The sequence below is a fragment of the Tubulanus polymorphus genome, chromosome 4 (genome assembly GCF_964204645.1).
Source record: "Tubulanus polymorphus chromosome 4, tnTubPoly1.2, whole genome shotgun sequence".
Lineage (NCBI taxonomy): Eukaryota > Metazoa > Nemertea > Palaeonemertea > Tubulaniformes > Tubulanidae > Tubulanus > Tubulanus polymorphus.
Window position 1 is genome coordinate 25,014,056 of NC_134028.1, and position 14,225 is coordinate 25,028,280.

The 14,225-nt window shown below is 39.2% G+C and overlaps 4 protein-coding genes across 4 annotated transcripts in view; 1 reads left to right on the forward strand and 3 right to left on the reverse strand.

Annotated features, from left to right (window-relative positions):
* The window catches only part of LOC141903120 (BAI1-associated protein 3-like), a 69,282-nt gene extending 68,758 nt beyond the window's left edge, over positions 1 to 524 (reverse strand). Inside the window, exon 1 of the mRNA XM_074791094.1 lies at positions 503 to 524. Within this exon, the coding sequence (XP_074647195.1) occupies positions 503 to 524 (22 nt within the window). The remainder of the gene's footprint in view (positions 1 to 502) is intronic.
* A 461-nt stretch (positions 525 to 985) lies between these two features.
* LOC141903231 (alcohol dehydrogenase class-3 chain L-like) lies at positions 986 to 5,831 on the reverse strand. The gene is made up of 10 exons (XM_074791312.1): positions 5,697 to 5,831; positions 5,454 to 5,552; positions 4,618 to 4,759; positions 4,297 to 4,384; positions 3,709 to 3,841; positions 2,853 to 3,069; positions 2,579 to 2,709; positions 1,996 to 2,131; positions 1,501 to 1,642; positions 986 to 1,226 (listed from the first exon to the last, which is right to left on the reverse strand). The coding sequence occupies exons 1-10, from the start codon at positions 5,715 to 5,717 to the stop codon at positions 1,184 to 1,186; spliced, it is 1,152 nt and encodes a 383-aa protein (XP_074647413.1). The 5' UTR covers positions 5,718 to 5,831; the 3' UTR covers positions 986 to 1,183.
* A 660-nt stretch (positions 5,832 to 6,491) lies between these two features.
* On the forward strand, positions 6,492 to 8,436 carry LOC141904497 (uncharacterized). The gene is made up of 3 exons (XM_074793086.1): positions 6,492 to 6,825; positions 7,623 to 7,808; positions 8,043 to 8,436. The coding sequence occupies exons 1-3, from the start codon at positions 6,492 to 6,494 to the stop codon at positions 8,255 to 8,257; spliced, it is 735 nt and encodes a 244-aa protein (XP_074649187.1). The 3' UTR covers positions 8,258 to 8,436.
* Positions 8,437 to 8,596: 160 nt separating this feature from the next.
* The window catches only part of LOC141903110 (uncharacterized), a 31,096-nt gene continuing 25,467 nt past the window's right edge, over positions 8,597 to 14,225 (reverse strand). Inside the window, exons 46-58 of the mRNA XM_074791077.1 lie at positions 13,814 to 13,909; positions 13,352 to 13,564; positions 13,029 to 13,275; positions 12,522 to 12,609; positions 12,277 to 12,415; positions 11,861 to 12,022; positions 11,480 to 11,644; positions 11,057 to 11,317; positions 10,785 to 10,901; positions 10,261 to 10,366; positions 9,833 to 10,108; positions 9,150 to 9,165; positions 8,597 to 8,721 (exon numbers count right to left, since the gene is read on the reverse strand). Coding sequence (XP_074647178.1) covers positions 8,632 to 8,721; positions 9,150 to 9,165; positions 9,833 to 10,108; positions 10,261 to 10,366; positions 10,785 to 10,901; positions 11,057 to 11,317; positions 11,480 to 11,644; positions 11,861 to 12,022; positions 12,277 to 12,415; positions 12,522 to 12,609; positions 13,029 to 13,275; positions 13,352 to 13,564; positions 13,814 to 13,909 — 1,976 coding nt within the window. The 3' untranslated portion in view covers positions 8,597 to 8,631. The remainder of the gene's footprint in view (positions 8,722 to 9,149; positions 9,166 to 9,832; positions 10,109 to 10,260; positions 10,367 to 10,784; positions 10,902 to 11,056; positions 11,318 to 11,479; positions 11,645 to 11,860; positions 12,023 to 12,276; positions 12,416 to 12,521; positions 12,610 to 13,028; positions 13,276 to 13,351; positions 13,565 to 13,813; positions 13,910 to 14,225) is intronic.

Genomic DNA, 14,225 nt, shown 5'->3' on the forward strand with positions numbered 1-14,225 from the left:
TCAAGTCGTCGTCGTACTCACAACAGAAACAGCGGACTGCTCAGGGTAACACACAAACGCATGGACTCGATGCGTTCAATGTGGTAAACGTAGGCTTCGAATGCTGCGGTTGCTACGCAATATATTGTCGTTGCGTTTGACACATCGTCCCCAGACGATGCTGTTGCTGCTGCTGCTGGCCGCTTGTTACGCTATCTTTTTCCAGTCGATAAAAACAGCCGACAAATCGACGAGATTTATGGTTATGTCGTTTTTAGTCGCTGTAGTTGATTTCGCAGTCATTTCCTACGGTTTACGAATGTTTGCCCGGTCGTTTAATGGAGTAGTGTATGTTACCCGTCTGTGTAATGGTGTTTACTGTTATCAGGCTGGGAATTCGTCATCTGCGCTGTTCGGAGTTAGAATTGTGCGGTGATCGGATGTTAGCACTTATTAAAACATTTAACTTCTTAACTTTCCATTTAAAGTAGGACGAGGCAAAGTAAACAGTAGCTGCTGCTGCTGTGTCGATCAGCTCTCGACATCGTTCCGTCTATGGATGTTCCCAAATAATTTAGAAAGAATGAAAAAATGTAAATCTTTTACAGTAAACCTCGCCAGTAACTCGGACAGTGTAGGGCCGTCAATGTTGGCCATAGGACTGGAGAGTGAATCCCGAATTAAGGAATTGCAATGGATGGTAAGAAGTCAGAAAATAGTTCTTGTCCGAGTAAATCAAAGGTCCGAGCTGGCCGTGTCGGAGTTTGGTGCGCGGTTTGCTGTACCTGTGTTACCGCCGGTTGTGATTTTGGGGATGTAGAACGAGCTGTCCGGATATTGAGTAAGAATTAGGGGAATAAACGGTATTTTCCGAATAGAGTTTAGAATAAAGTGCACCGTTGTGAAAGTTCTTGATGTGAAAGTAATGCTCGTCGAGCGAAGATTTGTTAGCCTTACCGGCCATTGACTAGCGACTTTAAAATTCTAATAAAAAATCTTGTTGGCCATGATATATAAGATATATTTAATACTATATATATATTGATATCACATTGATTTTGTTTCACGATTTCGTTCGAAAACTCTGTTAGCTAAAATCTGTTAGCTAGTCATGGTTTGCGGGAGACAGTGGAACCTCTAGCTTCGGAGAAAGTCTAGTTGAAAACAATTCCATCAATCGCCGAATTATCTGTGGTCGTATCAACTATTTCTCTTGTTGCGGGGCCATGATTATCACCGAACGGATACTTAAACGAAGAAAGAAGATCAAAATATATAAATCAGGCAAACAGATTCATTGCTACCATTCAGAAACCTGCATTACATGTTAGTAGAACAGCTACAAACAGACATGGTGAACCGGTATCGTTAACCCACGTTACCCATGTACATTCAAAAGGTTTAAAATCGAATTTTGAATTTGAATTCCTTCGATAGATTTTAGTAATAGTATTCTAATGTATTCAAAATTGGTTTTGATTAGTTTTGAACTGCTCGTATCACAACAATCAGTATCGTCACCTTTTCCCTTGTTCCATCAAGTCAAAAGCTTCCTGTATTCTTTCTAGTGGCATCGTATGCGTCACAAACTCGTCGAGAAGTACGCCAGATTTTGACATATAAAGGTCGACTAGCTTCGGTATATCGTCCATACTTTTCAGTCCTACAACAATGAATAACATGTCACGAATACGAAACGAAAGAAAATGCGGTGAATACCATCGTCCCTCAGTGGAGATCGATGTTATTGCGAGACTCTAACCCCGGTACGAAACCCTGCCTGATGAGCACCTATGCGCTGATTGGGGCGACTATTTTTCGGGTGTTTATTCGGGCAGGGTTTCGTAGGGTGGCAAAGTCTCACACTGAAATTAGGTTCGAATCCCTGCCGATGGAGGGTGGATAAATAAAATGCTCGCTTCAGACTGACTACATGGAGTATGGGTATAAAGCTCGATAATTCTGTGGTTTTAGAAACTAAAATGAAATAATATCTAAAACGTATTCGATATGTACCTCCATAGCAGGCTCCACGCCATCTGCGACCCGCTCGAAATAATGATGGATCGATATTGAGGGTCGATCCGTCCGGAGTTAAACCTACTTGAATAACGGTACCGAAACTTTGGTGGATACACTTGAAGGAAGCTTCCTGTGTGCAGAAAACAAAATATAATCCATTTCTTATTTACCTTCATTAGCGCTTTAAATGCTTCTTATGAAAGCTTGGTTGTGTTTGCCTAATATCCAAACGGATGGTGCCCCTGACAGTGGGACAATTGTTATGCTTTTTAAGATGTTCTTATCTCCTCTTAATTTATCTAATTATTTGTAAACAAAATAATTTTTACCCCCCTCCCCATACCAAAATGGAAATGGTAGGATAGTTCAACTAGATCTTTTAGCCTCTCACATATATGTAAGGCAAATCATATCCGTGTATAAACGTATCTAGGATTCATTAAGGTGTCGGGTTTTACTTCCTCCATTCGTTTATAAGAGGAAATATTGAAAAATTTGCCGCACAAACAAGTGGAAAACAAATGGAATCATCGATTGCGGACTCCTCGAGTTTCTCGTTCTCCTCTTGTGAACTTACTAGAGTTTTAATGTTGCCACAACATTCGAACGCGTAATCCAAACCACCATCCGTCATCTCTTTAATTACTTCTTCTATCGGTCTGTCGAGTTCGAGCGGATTGATGAAATCAGTTAATCCAAAAACCTTCCCTTTAACGATTAAAACATAAAGTTGTTATAATTAAAACGAAATCTAATCGAGGCTGAATGAAGACTTATTGGTCGCAATTTATTACACTGGAATTCAATGGAAGATTTCGCTCCACATCTGAGCGTACGGACTATAAACTCACCCATCTCTGCTTTTTCGCATACGATATCAATGCCAATAATTCGTTTGGCGCCGGCGTATCGACATCCCATGACAGCCGCGAGACCTACGGCTCCGAGGCCCCAGACGGCGCAGTTGTCTCCTACCTGAACACCGGCCGCATTCGTCGCCGAGCCGAATCCTGTCGCCACTCCACACGCCAGTAAACACACTTTATCAAACGGTACATTGTCGGCGAGCTGTGGCATGGAAAAAGGTTTTTATAGGTTTTTGCTAGTATTTCATAATTTCTGTATTCATCATTACTAGCTACTGTATGATGTGTGTAAGATTGCGTGACCGTTTTACAAAAAGGAAGGCTTTGATTGAACAAATTTCGGTCTAGGAAAAGAAATTCCGCGTTACCTACTTTCTACTGGCCGCTTCAATCAGATTTATAGATTTTGCTATTCGGTAAAAGGTAGAAGATATATAGATTGGTCGAAACAAACACATCAGAAGAGAATTCTGGAATCAGCAGGGACCAATAGAAACCCGCCTTAATGTAGTTGAAGTTCCCTTTATATCACTCTGTCGGGAATGTTTCATAGCTTGAGCAGTTTCTATCACAAGAAGCTTCTAAAAGCTAAGGGGCGATTCTTGAATATTACAGTGATCAATTTAGACAATTTTGTATCGTACCAGGTTTCATATCAATGAAATACAAATGATTTTTTGAAATTTGGTTTTAGTTATTTTAACCATAGATGCCTACGTAGAACTCATGGTTTCTAAAATTTACTTTAGAGTTCAGTCTAGATATAATACTGCCAAGCTGGCCGCTGGAAAAAAAGAACTTTGATAATTTCTATCTTGGAGGTGTTTATATAAATAGATACCTTAAAGACTTTCAACTTGGAGACAACCGTGTATTCGGTGAATGTGCTCAATCCCAGAAAATTGTAGAGAGATTTGCCGTTACAGGAAAATCTAGACGTACCATCGGGCATAAATCCCGAACCAAATCCACCGCTACAAAGATAAGGCAAAATCGTAAAATCGGAGACATCGGAGACATCAAGAACAAATTGCACCCGATTTTTTATCTTAATCGGATTTTGTCGTTAATGAAATACGTTTAACCATTCGAGCCAAAAAGATGATGAAAACTACACTTATTTTAGATGACCATGGAAGCTCACGGGATCTCGTCAACCGATGAATTCAAATCCTGGAAGTGGCAGAGTTTCTTGGTCGAAGGTTCTTCGGTGGCCTGCTAGCCTTGATCTCGGAAAAAGTGAGCCCTGAACGTTCTGCATATCCCGAGTTCTAGTCATGCACGAATGCTCAGTGGGTTGAAGGGGGTATACCCCAAACCGATGATTATACTCCAGCGACGCTCAACGGGTTGAAGGATGAAACCTTGAATCAAACTTCAACCCGGTAATGTGGTGCGAAAAGACTTTAAAGGATTTTAAACGACTCACTTGACTCTTTCACACACGTAGTTGCCTTTACTCTTACATATACGACAATCATCACATTGCGGAAGTAGCGTCATCAGTACGTGATCTCCTACAACACGAGAATTGATAAGACTGCTTTACTAACCTACTAACATTTATAGTTAACCTCGATCATATAATTGAGACATCGTCAACTTGGACTATCACCTAACTGGGACAAAGGTGAAATCAGTTCCTAACGTATTTTCCGATCCTTAACTAGGTCTGATCCTTAGGATAAATTTTGCCAGTGCTAGTCGAGGTTTACGATTCAATTCTAATGGTTTACGCGTGCGTACAAACCTGGCTTTACATTTGTGACCCCTTCACCGACACTTTCCACAATCCCGGCTCCTTCATGCCCTAAAATGCGTGGCAATAAAGGCGCGCTGTCCCTCGGGCTGTTGGAGAATGCATCTGAATGACAGACACCGGTAGCTACCACCTGTGGATGGATAGTAATCGTCAGTTAATTATCCGAATACTTTTCGGCCTCCGATTACGATTACGATTACGGTTACGATTTATTTACACTCCAACCATTTCCATGGTATATGGAGGAAAACTATTACACATGTATATACAAATATTTACAAAACAACACTGAAGTGATTACAATTTAGAGAATGAAAACGTAACAAAATATATATACATCAACTATTTACAATACTATATATACTATTGGAGGGATCTATATACATCTAAGCCGGTCTTAATGAATTTAGCTAAGTTGACCGTTGGGTTTTTCAGAATATCAAAGGTATTCAAATTCAAAAAGCCTCCTGGATCGTAGCGTGGCGCCACCTACTGGATTTCGGGATGCAAACAAGTAGGTGACGTCATAGATATTTTCAAGGACATCTATTTTTCAGTATCACACAAGGTATGCCGATTAAACAATCGCTGATAAATGACAATAGAAGCACGTTTATGAAAAATCATTGTTTATTCCTGAATGCGAAAGTGTTACCGATGTGGAATTAAGTCGAATTGAATGATTACAAACGAAAAGACAGATCGAAACGTCGCACGGAGGCCAAGTACGTATGAAATGATCCGTTCGACAATTTAGGAATAAAGACTAAAAATCTACTATAAACTTTTCTTAAATCAAGGTGAAATGACGAATTCATACGAACCTTCACTCGAACTTCTCCGGTTTTAGGTGGCGCAACTTGAATGGTTTCGATTTTCAGCTCCCCGATTTTCCAGCATACTGCCGCCTTACAGCTTATAGACTAGAACAAAACGACTAATATATATATATATATATACATACATACGCGTATAATGACATACAATCTGGAACACCTAACATAATGATAATAGTAGTACGAAAATAGACATGAAAAAAAACAACTCTAAATGCCTGCAATTCTTACCTTATTTTGCGTTGAACTCATGGCGTGTTAGTTACGACCGGCTCGGTCACTGCTCAGTACTGCTCTCTATCCGGCAGTCGCATACGAAGTCCCAAGTCCAAAGTGATTCGATTCTCACCCAGTTTGTTTATAGATGAGATATACAATGATATGAGTACATGCGATGATGATTATGTGCATTTGGTATGTAGGTCAACATGTCGAAAATAAAATCTGCTCTTGGGTAAAAAAGGTCAGGTTTTTTAAAACACGAATATTCATTGTTTCCATAACTGGGAATATATTTAGATCGTAACGGACTATTATAACCCCGTTTTGAATTTCTAATGAGTAACGTTATTCATTAGACCAGGTTATACTCATCAGGGACAAACATGGTCCCTCAAACTGATGGTCCCCCTGATGCATGTCCCAAATGGAAGTGACGCTGAATGAGAGAATACGTCGAATCTATTTTCAAATTGTTAATGCATAATCGGCCCGCAATATTATCATATTTTCCGTATATCGAAACCCGAAGAGATTGACACGTTCACGTTACGTGCATAAAACAATGAAGATTAAACACGATAGGAAACAACATTAATTTTTCATGATTTCAAATTGAATTGCAACGTCAAAAACAATGGCCGTTAGTCTCTGCTTTGTGTATCGTTAAGAGTTTTTATAAGTTTCATAATGTTTCGTACTCGGTAAGAGTTTGAAGTAAAATTGCGCCGTTGCGATAAACTATCAAAGCGATATTGAGTGTATTTCGCTGGGTGGACGTTTCGGTATCGCTTAGAATTTGGAGACATGTGGACAGCCGGCGTAACGGACACAAGAAAATGGCAAGTTTCGATTATGTTATTTTTCGGGACTGTTTTGGTGATCGTCGATTCGACGACTTCATCCAGATCGTCACACGTGTTCATTCACGGTACAACTATCGATGCCAATCAGGTTCCCTACAAGATAATGCCACTCGAGCGAAGTATCGGAGAACTGGAATGCGCCGCTTTCTGCAACGAGCAAGAAAACACCTTCAAATGCAAGGGTTACGTCTATAAACCGACTGAGAAGGTTTGCGAGTTGTTCAAAGTGGCATGGTACGAAAAGGAAGGAAATTTGAAAAATGTCGCATTGAAAGGTAGGTAAATTGATAAGTCCTTGGAAAACATTCTGATTCAAACCATCAGAACTATAAGCGAATGGGGAAGCCGACTGCTCAAGGGTAAGGCACTACTAGTAATCTTGCCTAGACTGGCTACCGGTCTCCATTCTTAATTAGGGTTTTTCACGATTTGCCTTAAAACTTTACGAACTTTTAAACAACGCTATTCTCAATAACCGAAATGTCAAACGAGAATCTAGTGCTTATCGCTAACGGCGAGGGCGCTGATCAATTTAAGATCGTAAGACAAGACGTCACAAAGTAGGTGTTCCCGTTTGCTGGCTTATAGTTCAAACTCAAACCCTTACCGTGGCAAGCGAGGAATTCACGGGGATCCACCCGGTTCGCTGGAAGTTATATATTTGGATCAATTTCGATCGAATCGTTCAATCCGATTAAATTAATTGCCATCTTAAGTTTATTGTCAACATAAACAGTTTCTGGTGAGAGAAGTGCATCATTTTCACGGTATTGACGATTGAGAGTTTTAAGAAGTCCGACTTGCCTCGTAATCTATACTAAACATGATAAAGCTTAATTTATCAAAATTATCTGATGAAGCTTAATTTATTCTTAAATTATCTACCTTTTTGTCTTTATTGTACATAATGTAATTATGAATAGCTACGTTGCGGAACAATAAAGAATGTATGAATTGAATTGAATTGCGAAAAGGAACTAGTTTTTTTAACCCTGTAAAGTGATTAAAAAGCCACGCAATCTAGTGATACGTGCTGATATACGCGATTTCGTTTATTTCTTATCAACGACAGAAATGAATTGTACCGAACTCGGCCTCAAGAAAATGCTTACGACATGCATAGAACACAGTCCTTCCCCTATGAATCTCCAGACGGCTGGAAGTTACTGCGAATTCAAAGGACTGAAATTAATCGAACCCGGATCGTACACATTGATAGCGGCATTGAATCAATACATCATCGATAATCTCCCTGCAAGTAAGATTTCATTACTCAAGTCAATTCTTTTTATCTGATTCACTTATTCATACATCGATGATGGCACCTGGTAATTAATTCACACACCGATACCGTATATACTGCATAGACTCATTTTGGGCTGGTCAAGGCAACGATCAACAGTTCAATCGACAAGCTGAGGTTTTCGACTATATCTCATTTATCATACTTGAGGAAGATTCTGACCCTGGTCATACCGTTCTTATATTTCAGCAAAAATTTTCATCGGGGCAAGAAATTGGCGACCGACGGAACGGCCTCCTAAACCGTGGAATTGGCTCGCGTCTCCGGGTAACGTGACTAAATTCGGTTTCAAATCGTCCATTCCAGAAACAGACGTCAGTCGTGATACAATTGTCATAGAAGACGGAATTTGGAAGCTCACATTCGGTGGACTATTGCATCATTTCTTATGCGAAATACCATGAACACTTTTTTGTATATTTGTTTATATTCCTTCAATTTATCGCTATAATGATCGGGTCTTCGAAGGGTCCACTTTCCTTAACGCCCAAAAGAAAAATCGACACAAAAATAAACGTAGAAACATTTATAAAAATATTTATTAGTCATATTTACATAATATATTATTATCATTAAGCGATATAATTGCATAAATCTTTGAATGTAATTTTTTTAACAAAAATATAAAATTCAAATAGGTTAAGTATATGGTATATTTGAGACACGTAAGGCTTACTAAACTGATATCAATGATTCCCGAATTGAAATTAAGCCAGCCCGTATATATTACACATTACTATGTATTTTGTATTCATGTATACCTATAATGTATACATAATTATGTTAATTGATTAGGTTCCGCTGTGGGTTCCGCAACATGTTTGTAGTCGTCGTCGTCGAAATCGTCGTCGAATATTAATGCGCTTTGCTGAAATAGTTCAAAGAAAACGTTGTAAGAGATCGGGGGAAGATGTTCGGAAGCCAATTCTTCATGGAAATCTGGAGAATTGGCAATAGGTCAAAATGATTGCATATGTTAAGTGCACGAATTAGTCAATTTTTGTGTAACTATGATACCGAAAATGTTTAAGCCGGCATCAATAAGCTGAAAGTACCCCCCACCCTCTTTGACATTGGATATCTTATTGCTATTTTTTTTTCTATTCTGTGATAGTCAAGGCTCCGTATTTGTGACTTTACGTGGGACATTTTTGATTGAAAATGACCTACAAATACTAGACGTTGGAGGTTTTATCAGCACACTTCGAAAAGTGACGTCACGAGGGCCATATTGAACGTCGTACGAACTTGGCGGTGTTCAAAAGACCTCCATTGTTAGAATTACACTATGCTTACCCGTTCATCGGCGCCACTGAAAGGAAAAATAAATACGAATACAGTAATTATTATTATCATAAGCCGATGGAAAATAACACGTCTCATTATAGTATATACGATAAAATATATGAATACAATTGTAAATACAATATGAAAAAAATTCTTATCAAAGAATTATCTGATATATGACTATTGTTCTGCGTTAGAAATATGCATTGAAGTTGTAGAAATAGCTTGGAAATAGGATATGAAGGATATGAATGATAGGCTAGAATTTGAAATATTAACCCGATGAATTATGATAGCTATTATGACAGTCACGCCCGGATATACCACTCGCATCATGATTTAGGCTTTGGGTAGTATAGAGAATATGTCGGTATATAAGAGGTTTGTTTGTTTGTAATCTCTCTTTACGTCGTTCGGATCTTGTTTTCCCCAAGATTTCCTGTTGATTTTGTAAACCATTCACGACGGGACGACCTTTGCCCACAATGTGTTAACAGCCAGCAGGACTCGAACCCTTTGGCCATGGGTTAATAATGCGGACTAGTTACAAGGCCAAAAATATATGCTCCATCCTCGGAAAATCTGTTTGAGATTGGTGATTTATTTATTTGCAGGTAGGTGGTGGGGAGATATATCGGGGGTTGACTGTATATTAAGATAACATGATTTTGCTCCTGTAATTATACACTTACTCGGGATCAACTCTTCCAGGTGAACGCGTGGCCGTGAAAACAGCGGACGATCTCAAAGTTCCATCTTTACCGAAATATATTCGCGACGACTGGGGACTCATGTGTCCCAGGGATGCACTCATCTTCCCGTACACGACAGGCATCATGCCCCCGTGCACCGAGGAGGCCGTGTCGTCATCGAACATAGGATTGGCGTACGCCGAGTTATGAACGGTTAGTGCCGGCAAGCCGTCCAGTTCATCCGGTACCTTCTCAATGTTTTTAGCATCTTGTTTTCTGTAAAGAAGAAGATTGGTATTTTTTACACTGTCGATCTCTGAATAAAGAATTAATATATTGAAAATCCTATAGATTACAAATTGGCTTCTATATCTACAATCTCATATCATATCGTGTATCTATCATATGTCATATATCATCGAACATACCGTCGGCACCAGCATATCCACACACCAAGCAGTAGTAGTAATATAACTACTGTTATTCCGCCGATAGTACCGCCGATAATGTACTCGTAAGAATTATCATCTTCGACTAAAACATGAACGGAAAGATAGATTTTATGAAACAAGATAATGTTGTAAAATCAGAATTCAACAGGATGTCTTCAGAGTTAATGTGCCAAGCGGTTATCCGGTCTCCGTCGCTTCTATTTCTTCTACATACTCATTTGAATTTAATCCACCTTTTTCTTTGAGTAAATTATTGTATCAATGGAGACTCTACCGAACACCGAGTAGGGAAGTCAATATTCTGAGGTTTGTTTGTTAATATATTCAAATAGTTCAGTTCAAAGTTCATTGAATATTAACTTATTTTGAAAGCGTAAAGGACTGATGGATAGTCATGCTACCTTGTGGAATAATTGGTGTTTTGCTTTTCAATTGACCTAGTCTTATTTGAAGGGTTTATCCTAGAAAATAAGAGGATAATTTTAACCTTCAATTCTGACCTTTTCGTTTTGAACAGCGCGGTCCATAGAAACGTGTCAAACATTCGCATTTGTATCCGGTTGTCGTCGCGATGCATTTTCCGCCATTCAAACAAAGCGTTAAATTCTGACAAACATCTGAAAACGAATAATAATCACTCAAACGATTTCAATCGCGAGTCGCTAGCTAGAACACGCTAGACTGTAAGATAAATTGGTTATATGATAAAACCGTTTATAGATGCCACATCGTGAACTTTCAAAAGTGGGATTTCACTTTGTAAATAACTCACTGGGTGTTGTAGATGGCGGTAGAGTTGAAGTTGTAGGTTGAAGAGTGCTGGTACTCGCAGCAGATGCCTGTGAGGAGATGGATTCACTCGAAGAGGACTCTGACGCGGTTGAGGAGACACTCAGTTTACCAGTAGATGTACTCGGGACTGCTGTTACTGTTGTTGTAGGGACAGGTGTAGTCGATGTTAAGGTAGAAGTAGTTGTTGTTGGCACGGGTGTTGTTGTTGTAGTTGTAGTCGTGGTAGTCGTAGTCGTAGTCGCTGTTTGTGAAAAAAAAAACTATAATTCATTTTTTATAATTTTCATACAATATTATAAGTTACAAATACAATTTTGTTCTGAAATAAGATTTCAAGCGTCGATGAAGAAAAACCAGGTCTCGATAAAATCTATCATCAAGCACGCATTCAGTTTTTACGTACGTTGAGTGCAATTATATACAGAGATCGAGCCCTTGTCCGATGTCACTAATCCTGGGTCACATTGAATGCAATTGAGGGTCTGAGATTCGTCCCGATACCATCCGATATCACATAGTACACACATCGTCTTGTTCGAACTGAGCTCTTTACCGCTCGGACAGTACACTGCAATAAACAACGGTTTTTAATGAAAAAAGAAGCATTTCGTATCGTTAACGTATTAACTAATGACTTGTGAATGTGATAGACGTAGATAACTAACCAAATACATCCTAATCATGAAAAAGCGACAAAATAGCCGAAATGTAATCTTTCAAACTCGAAATTCCGACTTTAGAACTGGCTACAGATGCGAACAAAGTGGTTGGAAGCTTTACTTACGCTTGCACTGGTCAGAGCTGACTGCGCCAGGTAATTTCGTGTCCAGTCCAAGTGGACACTGAATACAGGTTGATCTAGCGGTAACGTTTTGATACTGACCGACCGGGCATCTGATACACGTCTGCGTCCGACTATCGTGCATGTATCCGACCCCGCATTCAACTGAAATAACAGCAATTAATACGTTGTATACAAAATTATCACGATTACTCATAGAATAGGTTTGGCTCAAGTCGGAAACGAACAACTCAGATAAATCTTAAAATATATCTCAGATGACACGACTCGGCACAATAACATATAACTAGATTATAACTTCAATCAGTCTTATAGTTATTACGATCCTACGTAAAAGGCCCGACTCTTGAGTGGAGTCTACTGCTGCTTGTTGATATTTATTCTATGTAAATGCCTACCACATTGAAGGCCGACAGCTTGGTAACCGGTCGGGCATATCGGCGCGATTATCACGTAGGAAGCTGCCTTTTCAAGACCTCCCCCGTCTATGGGTATCGGTTGGGTGGCACGTTTTCGGCGTCGTCTTCCAATGTTAACCTTCGTGAAAAATATCGATAAACGAGATTAATCGCCATCAACGGTGCATGTGTTTTAAACTCAATTGAAATCGGAAGGATTTCGATTTCATTGTACGCAAACTTACATTCGGGTATGAAAACCTGCCGGCGGCTATCATATCGTTCAATATCACGTCAGGTCGCTGTTTCGTTTGACCGTTGTCGAGCGGTGAACTATAAATCAAAAAAGCATGTACGAATGTAGTTTTTGTAGAGTGATTTTCGGCTAGCTTCATGCCGAAAAACGTCGGCAACATGAAAACGTTATTTGTAAAATTTCGCAGCAGGAAATTGCTGCAACGTGAACGTGTGCCGCAGAAGACGTTTTAACCTTAGCAGGCAAACCTACTGGAAAGAGCTCGTAAAAAACCAGCCTTTATACGGTGGTGCATTTGTGTCTCATTTTCTCCATCAGTTTGTATCTGCACGTTTTAGAAAGGCGCAGACGAATATGGCCGATTTTTCTGCGCCTTGCTAAAACACGTAGCAAATATATCATTTAAGTAAATAAGTAAAATGAAAATAAGAAAAAATAACAGATTGGTGTCTATAGGACGCAAGGTAATTTTTTCCTGAATTCTGATATAACTTACTTCAAACTGCTGATTTCGATTATCGATATCAATCCCGCTGTAGCTTTCACCGGGGTGAACGAAATCTGCAAACTTGCGCCGCAATCGCTCCCGCACAAACTCGAATTCCAAGCCGTGTTTACGGTGCCAAATGTTGTTTTGATATTACTAGTTAAAACTGTACGGATATGACTATTATCCTTTAGATTAGGATAGACAAGGGTGACGGACAGTTTGTATTTCTGGTCAGCCGACAGGCTCGCCTTCGCTAAAAAACATCGTGAGAAATAATTGTAAGATTGAAATACATTCTACCAATACCATTTTCTTCACGGTGAACTTACGAGCACAAGATGGATATCTGATCGACAGTTTTGGATTCTCGTAATTCCAACAGCCAGACGGTCCGCACGTGTAGAATCTAGGTACATCTACGCACAAGGTTTCATTCGCCGAATTGCAGCTGATTTGACAATTCGAATACGCATTCGTCGGGTTGATTGTACAGTTCTGCGTTCCGGCAAACGGTGGATCTTCAGGCTTACTGCAACTCGTGGCTGAGAGGAAATGTACAAATTATAAAGACGATTAACAATATCCATTCTATAAACATATTTTCAGATGTACCGAGGAAACAATGACTATTTTTTCATTCTCAGTGTGGGGTATTCATATCACATGTTACTACTTGAAGTTGAATACCATACACAAATAAACAAAATGGACTGAACCCGAACAAGATTCCAGATTTATCTGAATAAAGGGACACAATCCATTTAAAGCAGAAATACAAAAAATGTTCTTACGTCTCACGTATACGTTGAAGGCGCAAATTGCAGTATTGGATGCATTGTCTCCGGCGCGATAAACGACTGTATGACGACCGGGTGGAAAATTACTTCCTGTAAATGAACAAGCGTAAAATATGACATTAATAACTGACAGTGACCTTATTCATTTATTTTAAAACCCTAAACTATGGAGCCAAGCCCAACAATGATGAAATCTCATTTGTTATGACATACATAATGTGTACATGTTTGAAATGTAAATGAATATGTAATAAAACAGATAATTTCATACAATTTCGTCTCGAATCCTCCAAATAAGTTATACAAGAAATAAATATTCACGTCACATCGATATCATCATCTGGATTTGGATAGAAGAGAATCACAGCAAGACAAAACATATTCACTGGCATCGCTCTTATACCAG